Source organism: Lycium barbarum, chromosome 8 (assembly GCF_019175385.1).
Source record: "Lycium barbarum isolate Lr01 chromosome 8, ASM1917538v2, whole genome shotgun sequence".
Lineage (NCBI taxonomy): Eukaryota > Viridiplantae > Streptophyta > Magnoliopsida > Solanales > Solanaceae > Lycium > Lycium barbarum.
The window spans coordinates 106,170,927-106,186,924 of record NC_083344.1 but is presented as its reverse complement, the minus strand read 5'-3'; the positions used below and the strand labels follow the sequence as shown (position 1 = coordinate 106,186,924).

The 15,998-nt window shown below is 36.0% G+C and overlaps 3 protein-coding genes across 3 annotated transcripts; 2 read left to right on the top strand and 1 right to left on the bottom strand.

Moving 5' to 3' along the window:
- Positions 1-1,861: 1,861 nt before the first annotated feature.
- Positions 1,862-2,775, bottom strand: LOC132608081 (uncharacterized). Its single transcript, XM_060322154.1, has 3 exons — positions 2,415-2,775; positions 2,182-2,366; positions 1,862-2,122 (listed from the first exon to the last, which is right to left on the bottom strand). The coding sequence occupies exons 1-3, from the start codon at positions 2,773-2,775 to the stop codon at positions 1,862-1,864; spliced, it is 807 nt and encodes a 268-aa protein (XP_060178137.1).
- A 3,333-nt stretch (positions 2,776-6,108) lies between these two features.
- On the top strand, positions 6,109-10,077 carry LOC132608080 (uncharacterized). Its single transcript, XM_060322153.1, has 2 exons — positions 6,109-6,168; positions 7,675-10,077. Exons 1-2 carry the CDS (start codon positions 6,109-6,111, stop codon positions 10,075-10,077), a joined length of 2,463 nt encoding a protein of 820 aa, XP_060178136.1.
- Positions 10,078-11,806: 1,729 nt separating this feature from the next.
- LOC132606537 (ferredoxin--nitrite reductase, chloroplastic-like) lies at positions 11,807-15,914 on the top strand. Its single transcript, XM_060320085.1, has 4 exons — positions 11,807-12,292; positions 13,006-13,360; positions 14,017-14,305; positions 14,855-15,914. The coding sequence occupies exons 1-4, from the start codon at positions 11,920-11,922 to the stop codon at positions 15,590-15,592; spliced, it is 1,755 nt and encodes a 584-aa protein (XP_060176068.1). The 5' UTR covers positions 11,807-11,919; the 3' UTR covers positions 15,593-15,914.
- The last annotated feature ends 84 nt before the right edge of the window (positions 15,915-15,998 follow it).

Here is a 15,998-nt window from a genome sequence, read left to right as displayed (position 1 = left end):
GTCAACATTTTCTACAAATATTTGGGCAGCATCTCCCCTATACATATAGCGCCCCCGAGAATTCAACTCGGCCAAAACAATCAACAACGACCCAACAACAACACCAACAACAACAATAATCACTACAAAACACAATATAACATAATTATTCATCTTTCCAACATCATGTCGTAACCTTCATTCCAACTTCGTATTTTCAAATCAATATCGACATTTTCATATTCATTACTAATCAAGATCATTACAACACAATTCAGAAGCATTTCATATCATTTCCACAAAATATTCACAAGATATACAAAATATACAAACTTTCCACCAAAGTCATAATTTATCCAAAACTTCTAATATTCAACCTACATATCTATAACATATTTCCATCTTCCAATTTCATCAACCATAATCATAATTCACATCTTAACAACTTCATTTCCATAATATCACAAAATCATTCTAAGGTGACATAATCTTCTACATTCCAACTTCAACCAAAATTCATTCAACTTTCATTCCCAATATAATTTTCACCCTAACCACAACTAGAATACAACTCACCATATGTATACAACATATATACACTCACGGCTACATATATATATATATTCACTTTGTAAACTTCCATATTTCCATAGTTTCTACTCATTTCCATATACTACAACACAAACAAACCTTCATAACATAATAAAAAGGTATGAATTCTTACCTTTTTCTCCAATCTTCTTCACTTGTCCAAAGTGTGAGATTGATGAAACTAATGCTCAATCTTCCAAAACAACTACACCAAGTTGTAGAGGGACCTTGAATTAGTAGGAATTCAACAAGAAAATAATTTTAGAGGCGAGATTTTGAGCGATGATTTTTCTATGGCCAAACCCGAAATGGCTCTTATGTTGTTGCTCTTGTTTTTCTTCTTTTCTTTCTCTTGAAAGTTCTAGGGGATTTAATGAATAATTGCCCCTTTTATCCTTTAGCACATGGAAATTTATTAAAATCATGGGCTTGGGCCATGGCATGGCCGGCCACCCCTCTCCAAGTTGGGCTAATTTTTTTCTTTTCATTTTTTTGGGCCAACTCGGTTGGTCCCGAGTTGGGCCTAGCCCACTGACCTTTCGACCTTAAAACGTTCATATCTCCTTGTACCGACGTCACCTGGGAACCCACGACCTATGGATGGAAAGCTAATTCAATTATCTACAACTTCTATTTCTTGGTATGTTTCCAAATTCCGAACTTATAATACCGTTTTTGCCCCTCACAGTCAGGTCACCCGAAAACGTTTTCTTAAAAATATTCGTTTGGAGGGCTTCCACTTTGATTTGGCCCAAGGGTACTTCATGAGTTGTGTTTAACTTTACATATGTGATTCATATGACTTTTCAGATGTTCAAAAAAAAAATCTCGGTGTGTGGGCCCCACCCCAGCAGATACTCCGAGGTTCAAAAATACGGGATATAACAGCATGTACATCATCACCCACTATATTCCAGCAATGCTGATAAAAACTCCCAGTAAATCCATCTGGTCCACTTGCACTATCTCCATTTAGTTCAAAAACTGCCTTTCTGACCTTCTCCTTTGAAGGATATTTGCAAAGTGCCATGTTCTGTTCATGGGAAACCATTGTAGGGACATGGTTTAGTAACATAGACACATCTGGATCCCCTTCTTGAGTAAATTGCTTCTTGAAGAAACTTATTGTTTCCTCTGTGATCTGCTCCATAGTTTCTAGCCACACTCCATTGCTATTCTGAATTCTGTTCACTTGAATTTTTCTCCTCTTTCCATTCACATGGTTATGAAAGAAACTGGTGTTTCTATCCCCTTCCGTGTACCAGGAAAAGCCGGCCTTCTGCTTCTAGTACTACTCTTCTAGGTTAAGGTACTTCTTCAATTCTGCTAGTGCCTTTTGAAGAACAATTCTGTTAATGATGCTAGGTTCCTCCTCGAACAGTTTCTCTTTCACTTTCACTACTTCCTCCCTTATAGCTAGCTGTTGGAAGATATCCCCATAAGTATCCCTGCTCCATTTAATCAAAGCACTTTTAAGATTTTTTAATTTCTGTTTGAAAGCCAGATAAGGAGACCCTACAAAATTTGTCCTCCAATTCTGTTGCACTACTTCCTTAAAAGAAGCATGTTGTATCCAGAAATTCAAGAATCTGAAAGTTTTGAAAATTTTACTTTTTCTTCTCCACAAGACAAGATCATTGGAGCATGATCTGAGCCTGATTTAATAAGATGTTCAACTTCAATCTGAGGGAATAATTCTTGGAAAGGACTATTAGCTACAACCCTATCCAATCTCTTGAATATGCAATCTTCAGCAGCTCTTCCATTCCGCCAAGTAAATGGACTTTCTTTATAACCTAAATCAAACAATTCACATGAATTTATACAAAAAGCAAAATTCTCACATTCATTCAATGTGACAGGAAGCCCTCCCAGTTTTTCCTCTTCTAACAATATCACATTGAAGTCTCCACCAATGATCCATGGTAGGTTCATGGATCCTGCTAACTGATACAAATTATTCCATAGCTCCTGCCTCTCTCCTTCATTACATTTAGCATAGACAAAAGTATGGATAATGTCTTTGCCTAAGTCTTGATGATTCAACTTCAAAGTGATTTGTTGTTCTGTGTACAGCACCAGATCCCATTGTACTGCCTCATCCACAAATATCCAGATCTTACCATTTTGATTTGCAATAGCTGAGCCCATTCCCAATCTATTTTTGTACTTCTGTAGATGTCTGCAATTCTGAAATGGTTCCATAAGAGCTATAACATAACACTTGTATTGCCTTTGTAACATGATGAGTCTTTGGAAAGCCTGTTGTGTGTTAACATATCTAATATTCCAAATTAATGTTTTCAGCATCATTTGGACTTGGTAGCTGCAGTTCTCTTTGTTCCAACCCTCCTGGCTTGCACATTTTGTAGATTCTTTGTTTTTTCATACTCTTGGTCAAAGCTTTTGGAGATATATCTGCATCTTTTACTATCTGCTTGTTATTTAGATCAATTCCAGTTTCCTGATCCTCCTCCATTTGCTTTAAATCCTTCATAGCCATCTGTACCTCTGAGTTTGTGACCTGATGTGCAACTACCTCCTGCAAAGTTGCATTTGGATCAGTTTGAGGTATGTATTCTGCCACTTTCTTCCTCTCTACTTCTCTAATTTCTTGTGTAGCTTTTTGAGTCACTTCTACTATGTTTGTGATCTCCTTTATGCTCTGCATTGTTCTATCATCTTGAGCAACTGTATTTGTATGTTCTTGTCTTTCCTCTTCAGCACCCTTTGCATTTGTAGATGTCAAAACCACCTCTTCCCCCTTTTCCACCCCTTCTTTATAATCTGGTGGTTTATTATTCACTTCTTCTAGTGGATCACCCCTCTTTTTGTGTTTCTCTATACAGCTAACCTCATGTGATTTCTCATTTTCTTCAGGTTGATGGCTCTCTCCAACTTGAGATGAACAAGGTGAAAGCCCCTGTTTCTCGATGTTCAGCTGCATATTTTGGTACTCCCTTTCCTTTCTTGTGTTGTTTATTTCTCCTTGCTCTATTTCTTCTGGTGACTGTGCAGTTGAGTTGCCTTCTCCAGTAGGGTCTACTTCTGAATTAAATGATGTTTCTGAACCCTCATTTTCCTCTACTCTATCACCCCACTTAACTGTCTCCATTGTTACTTCTTTGGCATGTTCATGTTTCTGAAAATTATCCTCTATATGCTGGTTAAGGACTCTTCCAAAAGACTGTTCAACCCATGGTTTCGCACTAGCATGCTCTTCTTCTGTGGTCTGCTGATTATGTTCTCCTGGGGTCTTGCCCTTTATTCTGGAATTTGAGTTACCCTCCTTATTATCCTTGTGTGCTGAGATTTCTATCACCGAGTCTTGTAAATTTTGAACTCTATTGCTGATATTGTCTTCACCTTCAGTTAGGGTATTAAACTTGTTTTGTGTCACTATTTGAGCCTTTTTATCAATCACTGTTGGTCCTCTCAAAACTGACTCGTTTTCCTTGTCATCTGCAGGTGTTTTTTGATTTTTGGCATTCCATTGAGCAAGGTTCCCTACTACCTTTCCACTTGACAACATTTTAGGAGGATAAAAGTTTCTTCTTCTCTTTCCATGATGATCACTTGTTGCTGCTGGTTGTATTGTTGATTCTTCCCCATCGTTCTCCATTTTTCCTTTGTCCTTGTCATTTTCTTTTGCCTTGTTGTTCTCCACCTTTGGTGCTCTTAATTTTGGGTTTAAGAGTCTGCATTCCATTTCACCATGCCCTTGTAGTTTGCATTCAAAACAGTACTTTGGTAGATAGTCATATTTGATGTTTACTGTTTCAGTCCTTATTGACCTAGTTTTTTCATCTTCAATATCCATATGCACTGTTTTAGGTAGATCCGAGGCAAGATCCACCAGTACCTTCACCCTTGCACAACTGGGACGAGTTTTATTGATTGTCGCTGCATCCAAATGTAGTGGTTTGCCCACTGCTGATGCAAGAGAAAACAAAGATTCTTTTACAAAATACGTTGGCAATAGATTAGGGAACGATCCAAGCCATGGCTTTTGTTGTCTCCTCTTCAACTTTGAATTTTGCATCATAAATTAGAGGCCTCGTCTGATAATAATACCCATCTTTAGAATTGAGAAAGTATGAACCTTTAGCAGTAAGATTAATGAAATCTTCCATTAGGGTGAGGCGAATTAGTACATGTCCATGTCTAAAGAGACCAATCTGACATTCCCCTTTCATTCCACATTGAGTTGGTATGATTTTTCGAAGTTCTTCGAGTTCCGGCCACCCATATGAAAACTTACCTATGACTGCAGATTGTAAGTTTTCAATCACATTCATACGCGCAACTTTCGTCTCTGTCCATTTAACTCGTGGTACCCCATTAATGAAATTAACTGGTTTTATATCAATAGGTTCCACTTGTGACATCTGCATATTTAGCCCCGTAGGCTTCAACATATTCACATAGTTAGAACTAAAGAGATTTGTCGTGACAGTGGGCTTTTTATTATTCAAGGCTGGAAAATCTGAGATTGAGTCAATGTCTACAAGCAAGCCAGTCCCCGGAGGAGGCTGGCTGCTGGCCGACGTGGCCATTGTTGGCAGTTTTCCTCTAGGTTTAGGGTTTGTGGCTCATAGGTAGAGATAAAATTCTTTTTTATCACTCAATATACGACAACATTATTTTCGATGTATTTTATGATTAAGGTGATTCCCGAGTCCAACACCATGGCCCCCGCCAAGTGGAAAAAATGCGGCGACCAGTTTCCTAGTCACCAAGTTGTCACCAACATCATAATTGTGTTAAACTTTTATATAAAATAATGGAATATAAATATAAAATTATTTAAATATAATTACATAAAATTATTAGGTGAGACCATAAATATGAAAATTAGACATGTAATCTCTTGAAACGAAATAAATTACACCTCTAACGTATTCCAGGCCAACTGTATCAATTAAGTGATCAACGGAATTTAAGAAAGAAATAATTTTAAATGTGGTCTTAAATTTGCCTCTTTGATTGGTAGGCGGGCGGGCTAAGCCCCCTACTTAAGATTCAATTCATAAGGCGCATTTTTATCAAGATATTTTTGCGACCATAAAAGTATGTTTTTAAAAATAAAAATTATTATTATTATTACATATAATTTTTTTTAATCTTTGTCGGATTAATTAGTAAGAAAATAGTGGCACGTAACAGTGCTTTGCACAAAGGGAATACTTGGCGGTTGATATCCTAAAATTGTCTCCACTTTTGATATTTGTGTGGAACTAAGCGTTTTAATTAATATTAATGAGAAAATTATGAACTATAATATTTTTAAGTTGAGCGGAAAATATGGTAAGGAACGGAACCAAAACTAATCATGAATTGCAGCATGCAAGTCATGACAAATCGGAAGACTCCGTGCTATATTAAATCTAGATGTCATGTTGGATTACTCACAAATCATGTCAAATCGTCACGATTTCAGAGTTACAAAAAAAAGAGGCACAAAAATATTTCAGAACTGTGACATGTAAGTCATAATGGACAATTTACTTAGCTACCTTATTGGATTACTCACAAATCATGTCAGATCATCATGATTCTAAAGATACAAATTATAAAAAGTTTTTAGAACTATGTCATGTAAGTCATGACAGATCGGTATGATGCCATGCTATATTTAATATAGTTATCCCGTTCAGGGGCGGATCTATGTATATCCGAGGGTGTTCATCCGAACCCCCTCAGTCGAAAAATTACACTGTTTATATAAGGCCAAATTTTTATTTTATGTGTATATATTTAATATTGAACCCCCTCAAAACAAACGAAAGGCGCAGCTCAGTGGCGCAGGGGGTTCAGAGTTGCCCGTTACACGCGGGTTCGAACCCCAGCAGCCTCACTTGCAATATTTTCCTGAACATTTTATTTCAGCTGTTCATTAGACAAAACGACGTAGTTTAGTAACGTTATATTTAATTAAAATAAATGGACAAAACGACGTAGTTTTGTAGGGGACAAATCTAATTGGATTCAAATCAACAAACCAAATGTTTTCTTTCTCTTCTCTTCCGTCAAAGTCACCTCACCTAACACCTTTCTTTCCTTTTTTTTTTTTTTTTTTTTTTGCTTAGTTTTTTTTGCTGATTTGTTTGCCTCCGCCACTGCTCTCTGGTCTCCTCCGTTCATGGCTTCTTCGGTAAGTTCTTAGATCCCTCCTTTCTCCATTTTTTTTTTATCTTTTCTAAAATTCTATATATTTGCTTTATTGCGAGAATAAAATACTGGGTAATTGGGTATGTTGTTGTTGTTGTTGTTGTTGTTGTTGTTGTTATTTAGAGTAACTTGACGTGGCACGGTCCCATTAATCGTCTATTCATTGTATCTTCACCTTCACCAGCCACGTCTCTAATATGTCTATATATAACCCACTAAATATCATTCATCAAAGACATACACAGCCTCTTTGTTTTCATTTCCATTGTTTGACAACTAGCTGATGCAGCAGAAAGGTAGAAACAATAACCGTAGATCCAGGAGCTTCTCTAGATCTCGTCTTGCCATTGAGGGTTTTTAGCTTCTCTATCTCTCCCATACCATAAAATACTGGGTAATTGGGTATGTTGTTGTTGTTGTTGTTGTTGTTATTTTGTATATTTGATATAAAGTTTAGCTCGATTGCTTCAAATTTGCCCGGAGTGACTGAGAATTGGTCAATTGCAAAATTTTCTCTCTTGCTTTTTAGATTATACCCATGGAATCTTGGAGATATGATAGTCAACTTTCAGATGCAATTTTTCAGTTGTAATTTTAATATAAATGAATATATCTCAGTGTTCTCACTAATCGCAGCAAAAAGACAAATTAGGACATAAATTAACTTACAAATGCCTTCTCTTAACTTCAAATATTTTTTTTTATAACTTAAACCAATTTGGGGCGGATCTATTTGTATTTGGATAACTTAAAGACTGTCTCATATTTTTTGTATTTGGAGATATGATAGTTGAAAATGTCTTGCTGTGTTTAAATTACTTATTTTAGGAAGAACAATTTATTCTAGGAAGAAGGAACTAAATGAGTAAAATTGTCTACATAATTGCTTATTTCTTTTAAGTTCTAACAAAATTTTTATTTTTTACGATTCAGTCTCAACGTTCAGTGAAGAACTATTTTACGAAAGTACCGAAATCAAGTGTAGCTTCTTCTAGTCAACCTAACCAGGAAGCAAATGCCAACCATTCAGAAGTACCATTACCTTCTTCTCAGGTATTTGATTTGAGTACTTTAAATTATGATCCGGGTGAAAGAACCCCAATCTTGGACTATCATCCAAATCATCGTGATGTTATTAGAAGAGCATACCTTATTAATGGTCCTTGTCAACCTCGGTTGCTTCAGCATGAGTATCCTCAAACGAATATTTCTGGATCAATGCGCCGTTTTAATTCTGAATGGTTTGATGATGTATATCATGATTGGTTGGAGTATAGTGTTAGTAAAGATGCAGTCTATTGTTTGTATTGTTATCTATTTAAAGGCTACAACACCAATCAAGGTGGGGGTGAAATATTTTCAACTGTTGGGTTTAAGAGTTGGCAGAAAAAAAAGAATCTTGGAAAACATATTGGTCTACCGAACAGCCCACATAACCAGTCAAAAAAGAAATGTCAAGATTTATTGCGGGTACAACAGTCTATTCATTTTGCACTTGAGATGCAATTTAGTCAATTTAAGCATGCGTATTTGGTCCGCTTAAGTGCTTCCGTTGATGTAGTAAGACTTCTTATAACTCAAGGATTGGCATTTCGAGGTCATGATGAATCTAAATCATCACTTAGTAGGGGTAATTTTCTTCAAATTCTCTCATGGTATGCGAAAAAGTGTGATAATATTCGTGATTATGTACTGGAACATGCTCCTCAAAATGATCAAATGACTTCTCCAATGATTCAAAAAGATATTGTGAGTGCTTGTAAGATAGAAACAATTAAAGCTATTCTTGAGGAATTAAATGGTGACTACTTTTCTTTACTAGTTGATGAGTCTTTTGATGTATCACGCAAGGAGCAAATGGCTATTGTCTTACGATATATTGATAGAAATGGATTTGTGATGGAGCGGCTTCTTGACATTGTTCATGTTCAAGATACTAGTGCTTTATCTCTAAAGAGGGCAATTGTTAATTTACTTGCTCAACATTCCTTAAGTCTATCATATGTGCGTGGACAATGTTACGATGGGGCAAGCAATATGCAAGGTGAGATCAATGGCCTTAAAATGTTGATTAGGCAAGAAAGTAGATCAGCCCATTCCATTCATTGTTTTGCTCATCAACTTCAACTAACTCTTGTTGCGGTCTCGAAAAAATGTATTGAAGTGGGAAAACTTGTAGTGCTGGTTTCAAATATTTTGAATGTATTGGGATCTTCTTTTAAGCGTATGGATGAATTTCGAGATTCTCAAAAAGAAAGAATTCAAGAGGCACTAGATTTGGGTGAGCTTACAACCGGTAGTGGCTTGAATCAAGAACTTGGTCTTTCAAGAGCTTGTGATACGCGTTGGGGATCTCATTTTAAATCTTTCAACAATTTTATTCTTATGTTTGGCTCTATTCTTAATGTTCTTGAATCACTTGTTCTTGATGCACGATTATTGGATGAAAGAGCCAAGGCAATGGGATATCTTGAAGCTTGTCGAACATATGAGGTTGCGTTCATGTTGCATTTGATGAGTGATGTTTTAGCAATCACAAATGAGCTTAATAAATGCTTACAAAAAAAGGAGCAAGATTTGGCAAATGCCATGTTACTTGTTGAAGTAGCAAAAATAAGGTTGCAAGCATATAGGGATGAAGAATGGGATTCTCTTATTGCTAGGGTGTCTTTGTTTTGTATCAAGCATGAAATTTTGGTACCTAACTTTGAGGAGCCATATGTTAGCTCTTTAAGATCACGAAGGAGACTTGGTGACAATAAAGTCTCTCATCATTATCGTGTTGAGGTATTTTGCAATATTATTGATTGGCAACTTCAAGAACTTAAAGATCGTTTTGGCGAAGCGACGACTGATTTGCTTCATGGAATTTCTTGTTTGAATCCAATTGACTTGTTTTCAAGTTTTGATATCAGGAAAATAATGAAAATGGCTAAATTATATCCTGATGACTTTAATGAATTCAATATGGGTTCTCTTGAGAATCAACTTGCAAGTTACATTATTGATGTTCGTGATGTTGATGAAAGGTTCTACAATCTAAAAGGGCTTTGTGATCTTTCAAAAAAATTAGTTCAGACAAAGAAGCATTCAAATTATCCTCTTGTATTCCGCTTAGTGAAACTTGCTTTGCTTCTGCCGGTTGCCACTGCATCCGTTGAAAGAGCTTTTTCAGCAATGAAGTTTATCAAGAATGACTTGCGGAGTCAAATGAGTGATGATTTTTTTAGCGGTTGTTTGGTGCCTTATCTAGAAAAAGATGTATTTGATAATGTTTCTAATGATGCTATTATTAAGACATTTCAAGATATAAAACCTCGTAGAGTACAATTGTGAACTCCATGGTCTTGCTTGTGTAGTCTAACTTAGTTTCTTTATTTTTGCTTCAAAAGCTCCCAAGCTTTTACTTTTGTAATATGGCATCTTCAAGTTGCCTTTCTTAATGGAAACTTCTTACTTTATTAGCTTTTTCTTAGTTTATTACCTATATTGTGGGATTTTATTGTGATATTTTTCTTCATCATGAGCGGAGGTGCCTTCACCCAACGTCGAGGTTTATGTACGCCTCAAGCAGGCCTTTGACAACACTATTCTTGCTTCGGCCTTCGAGCATGATTTTTAGTATTGTCTGTGCAAGAGTGATGCTTGATTTATTATATAGGAATTAGTTCCTATGTGTAGTTCTACTTTGATTTCTAACAATTTGCTACATTGATGACACTGTCTCAGATATAGAAGCTCTTCCGAACCATTTACGGAGGAAGTATGCCTTACTGCGTGATTTAGATAAAAGTCTGCAAGGTATTACTTATATTCCAAATTTTATATATTATTGGACTATTAAGGTTCTCTCATGCAAGTTAGTTGTTTTTTGATTTTCCATTGCTATGTGCTTCGTTAAGCATACTTTATGTATTTAAGTTATTCCTGATCCGACCCGCTCATTTGCCAACACAAGCGTGCTTATTTTATTTTTTGAACCCCCTGAACTGAAATCCTGCCTCCGCCACTGGTCCCGTTGAATTCCTCACAAATCACGATGAATCATTATGATTTCAAAATTACAAACATAGAAGAGACATTATGGCACGCAAGTCATAACATGTTATTGACATGACTTCATGCTACCTTCAATTTACCTGTCATGCATGTGGGGTGCTCATAAATCATGATGATGATCATCATAATTTTAAAGCTACAAAGAAGAAGAGGAAAAATGTATTTCAAAATGATATGTAGCCGTAACATTGGAGTGAAATAATAATAAAGAATAATTTTCAGGTGCCACGAGTAAAATATATAGCTATTTTAAAAGTGTTTTCAGGTACAATGAATGAAATAAATTTATTTAAAGGCAAAAATTAGCGACAGACAGATTATGTAGCTAAACGACAAAATCCGTCGCTAATCATATTTAACAACAACAAATTAGAACAGCTTATCAAGAAAATTTGTTAGCTATGATATATTTAGTTACGGATAAGTGACAAGTTGGTAGCTAATACTAATTTTTTATAATCTTTTATTAGGTACCATATATATATATATATATATTTAAAAAATTACTCTACCATGAGTAAAATACATCAAACAAAAGGAAAATAGTTTCAAGCATGCAAATCATGGAAGCTATTATGACTTCATGGTTGAATTACTCACTAATTATACTGAATTATCACAACAATTTATATTCTATATATATATAATAATAAATCGTGAAACACACCGACTTAAATTTGAACGACAAATATGTCATTTGTCCTGTGCGTATAACAAAACGCATTCATTTTTGCAAGATATGAAAAAATGGGGACAAATACACAATAGCAATCTCAAGATATTAAACTTTTTGATATGTATTGTTATCCTGTAGCCTTAATCAAAAGGCCACACGTCTCTTTCCTTGACCCATGGATGTACCAAAAGGGTACCCCTTACAAAAACACCTGCCTAAACGAGCTTCACATAACACCTTTGACCTTACTGTATCCCACCAGTTTTAAAATTAACCGTAATAGAGACATACTGGTCATAAGTTATTTTAATAATTGCTGCAATAACGACCCTTTGGAGTTACCAAGAGTCCCAAAAAAAAACAGTTCCCCCTACCCCACCTCACGACTACAAAAATGATCATATTTCTCCATTTTTCAAGAATCAATCAACTAAATTCTCAATATGGCATCTTTTTCTGTTAAATTTTCAGTAACTTCACTACCAAATTCCAACAAATTTTCCAAGGTACATGTCACTCCGCCGCAAACGGTGGCGGTAACGCCACCTGGGGCGGCGGAGATAGCTGCCGAGAGGCTAGAGCCAAGAGTAGAGGAAAAGGATGGATATTGGGTACTTAAAGAAAAGTTCAGAAAAGGTATAAATCCAGCTGAAAAGGCAAAGATTGAAAAAGAACCTATGAAGTTGTTTACTGAAAATGGTATTGAAGATCTTGCTAAGATCTCACTTGAAGAGATCGAAAAAACTAAGGTCACTAAGGATGACATTGATGTTAGGCTCAAGTGGCTTGGCCTTTTCCATAGGAGAAAGCAACACTGTAAGTACCATAAAAAATATCCTGTTTTTAGTACTCCCGTGATCTCAATTTGTTTGACATCTTTTCTGTTGTAGAGTTAGTTTGACTAACTTTCGAAGCTAAATTGAATTAGATTAATTCAATTATTACATTAAAACTTAGATATTCTCTGGAAACTATGCAAAAAGTGCTACTCCCTCTGTCCCATAATATTTGTCATGTTTAATTTTTCTCGAGTCATATTACATCAACTTTGATCTAACATTTTAAGATATGTTTTCCCAACATATTGATACACGAGAAGAATTGCAACTTATAGTATTTTTCGTTTTTGAATATCTAAATTGTAGTTTTAAATATTAAATTAGTCTAATTCAATTTAGTTTTAAAGATTAATCAAATTGACTCTTGAGAACTGATAACTAATATGGGACGGTGGGAGTACTCCCTTAATTTCATTTTATATATGTGATGTTTGATCGAATGTCAAAACATTTCTTAAGTTATAAGATCATGCCAATAAAGATGTAATATGAAGTTTAAGTTGGAGATTTTTCAAAATATAGAAAAGTGTCCTTTTTTCTACAAGCTAAAATAGAAGAGTGTCATACAAAATGAACGGATGGAGTATAACTCAAGCTAAAAGTAAGATTCTGCTCTGTTAATTTTTATGTTAGTCTTCAGCTAATATGCTGATCAGATTTACAAATTTGTCATCAAATTGTGATGATCAGATGGACGATTCATGATGCGATTGAAGCTTCCAAATGGGGTAACGACGAGTGCCCAAACTCGATACTTAGCCAGTGTGATTAGGAAATATGGGAAAGATGGATGTGCTGATGTGACTACAAGGCAAAATTGGCAGATTCGCGGGGTTGTGCTACCTGATGTGCCTGAGATTCTAAAGGGACTTGATGAAGTTGGCTTGACCAGTCTGCAAAGTGGCATGGACAACGTTAGAAATCCGGTGGGGAACCCTCTCGCGGGGATTGATCCGCAAGAAATTGTAGACACAAGGCCTTACACTAATTTGCTGTCCCAATATGTCACTGCCAATTTTCGTGGTAATGTGGACGTGACTAACTTGTAAGTCTCACGTACTCCCTCCATTTCAATTTGTTTGTCTTAGTTTGACTCGGCACGGAGTTTAAAAAAATAAAGAGAACTTTTATTGAATCGTGTGGTCTTAAACTAAAGATGTGTCTAATGTACCGAAATGCCCTTTCAATATTGTGGTTTTAAATATGTCATGTAGGATATTGATGGTAAAGAGTTAATAAATATAGAAAGTAGCATTCTTTTCTAAACAGACTAAAAAGGAAAGTAAGACAAACAAATTGAAACGGAGGGAGTAAAACAATTCCCATTTTTTTGTTTTCCACCTTATTGCTTGATTGAAGATTTGAGTCATTGATTTTACATTGAACTTACCTTTTGTAGTGATTCCATATATTGCTTTTAACTTGGCGTGTTAGATAGACAACTTTTTTAAGCCTTTTGATTATTATTGAGAAAATGAAACTTCATCTAACTAGAAATTGTAGACACAACTTTTTTTCTTTGCAATGGGGGAAAAATGGGATTATGCTAGTGATGTTTGGAGTAATCTTTAAGATAAAAGTGTCAAGGATGGAATAATGTCTAATTTCAAGAAGAGGACTCAGTAGTTGTTCTTATTAATTTGAGGGAGAAAATTAAATCATCTGCTAATCAGATTTTGCGATATGATGATGTTATGGCAGGCCAAGGAAATGGAATGTATGTGTAATAGGGTCACACGATCTTTATGAGCACCCCCATATCAATGATCTTGCGTATATGCCTGCAATGAAAGATGGACGATTTGGATTCAATTTGCTTGTGGGTGGATTCTTCAGTCCGAAGCGATGTGCAGAGGCAATTCCACTTGATGCATGGGTTCCAGCTGATGATGTAATCCCTGTCTGCAAAGCAATATTAGAAGCTTATAGAGATCTTGGTACCAGAGGAAACAGGCAGAAAACAAGAATGATGTGGTTAATTGACGAACTTGTGAGTGATACTTTCACTATGTTTTTATCATTTGCATGCTTATTTTGTCTTATATTTTACTTGTCCAAAAAAAAAAAAAATGTCATTTATCTTTCATCTTACGTATGGCCTCAAATGGAGTTTATAAACTCGTAGTATACATCGTGTTGATTGGAAACATGAGTTCCATAATAACATTTAATTTTGAGCTGCATATTGTTTTGAATAGAAGCGCTTCAACCAATCCTACACTACTAAAAATACAGGAATGGACGGCGGTTAAATTCTATAGCTAAACAGTAAAATACGTCGTTAATCCTATTTAAAAACGGATTAGTGACAGATTATCAAAAAAAAAATGTTAGGTACGAGCTATTTAGGGACAGATTAGTGATGAAATTCGTCTCTAATTTCTTTGTTTTTGTAGTGTTAACTCATCATGTAAGTGATGGAATATTAATAGCTTCTCATCTAGGTGGATGTGTACAAATTCCCTTTCTAGGCAGAACCAAACTTTCTCTAGCTGATCTAACTGGTCTCATTTTCTCCCTGCTTGATTCAATGATTTAGGGTGTTGAAGGATTCAGGGCAGAAGTTGTCACGAGAATGCCCCAAAAGAAGATAGAGAGAGAGTCTACAGAGGACTTGGTCCTGAAACAATGGGAAAGGAGAGAATACCTTGGCGTGCATCCGCAGAAACAGGAAGGGTACAGCTTTATCGGTCTTCACATTCCGGTGGGCCGTGTCCAAGCAGATGACATGGACGAGCTAGCTCGTTTAGCGGATGAGTACGGTTCAGGAGAACTCCGACTGACAGTCGAACAAAACATCATTATCCCCAACATTGAGAACTCGAAGATCGATGCATTGCTCAACGAGCCTCTTCTGAAGAACAGATTTTCACCCGATCCACCTATCCTCATGAGAAATTTGGTGGCTTGTACTGGTAACCAGTTCTGTGGGCAAGCCATAATTGAGACTAAAGCACGTTCGATGAAGATAACCGAGGAAATTCAACGGCTAGTCTCTGTGACACAGCCAGTGAGGATGCACTGGACAGGTTGCCCGAATTCATGTGCACAAGTTCAAGTTGCGGATATCGGGTTTATGGGGTGCTTGACAAGAAAGGAAGGGAAGACTGTGGAAGGGGCCGATGTTTTCTTGGGTGGCAGAATAGGGAGTGATTCACATTTGGGAGATGTTTATAAGAAATCTGTCCCTTGTGAAGATTTGGTGCCAATAATTGTAGACTTACTAGTTAAAAACTTTGGTGCGGTTCCAAGAGAAAGAGAAGAAGCAGAAGAGTAATCTTAAAATTTCAGAATTAGCTCGTGGCGTTACTCAGCACAGTTAATTGGACAAGAATGGAATGTGCTTACCATATTAAGATATTTCCAAGGTACAGAACTGGCGGTACTGTTGTTGAAAGTTAGTTGAATAATCAGAAAATGAGCTGTTCTTAACATGCTCACGTGTGATATAGCACGATGCAAAATACTTGTACTGGTTTCCAAGTATAATCACAGGGTGTATTCTTTTAGAAAAACAGATCCAAACCAAAGGCTTTTGATTGAACCACCCTTCTGTTGGTTTCCTAATAATATTTTTTATTTATTTTGATATTCATACATATCAATTTTTCCTATTATTGTAATCAATTAAGTGTTGTTGGTATTTGAAATTGTTCTACTCACCACCAACACCAGGGATATCC

Coding starts and splice junctions, on each gene's coding strand:
- LOC132608081 (XM_060322154.1), bottom strand. CDS start 2,775: ATGGAACCATTTCAGAATTGCAGACATCTACAGAAGTACAAAAATAGA. Junction 2,367..2,414: donor TCCTGTCACATTGAATGAAT/GTGAGAATTTTG, acceptor TGTTTGATTTAG/GTTATAAAGAAAGTCCATTT. Junction 2,123..2,181: donor TGTCTTGTGGAGAAGAAAAA/GTAAAATTTTCA, acceptor GCTTCTTTTAAG/GAAGTAGTGCAACAGAATTG.
- LOC132608080 (XM_060322153.1), top strand. CDS start 6,109: ATGTCAGATCATCATGATTCTAAAGATACAAATTATAAAAAGTTTTTA. Junction 6,169..7,674: donor AGTTTTTAGAACTATGTCAT/GTAAGTCATGAC, acceptor TTTACGATTCAG/TCTCAACGTTCAGTGAAGAA.
- LOC132606537 (XM_060320085.1), top strand. CDS start 11,920: ATGGCATCTTTTTCTGTTAAATTTTCAGTAACTTCACTACCAAATTCC. Junction 12,293..13,005: donor CCATAGGAGAAAGCAACACT/GTAAGTACCATA, acceptor TGTGATGATCAG/ATGGACGATTCATGATGCGA. Junction 14,306..14,854: donor TGTGGTTAATTGACGAACTT/GTGAGTGATACT, acceptor TCAATGATTTAG/GGTGTTGAAGGATTCAGGGC.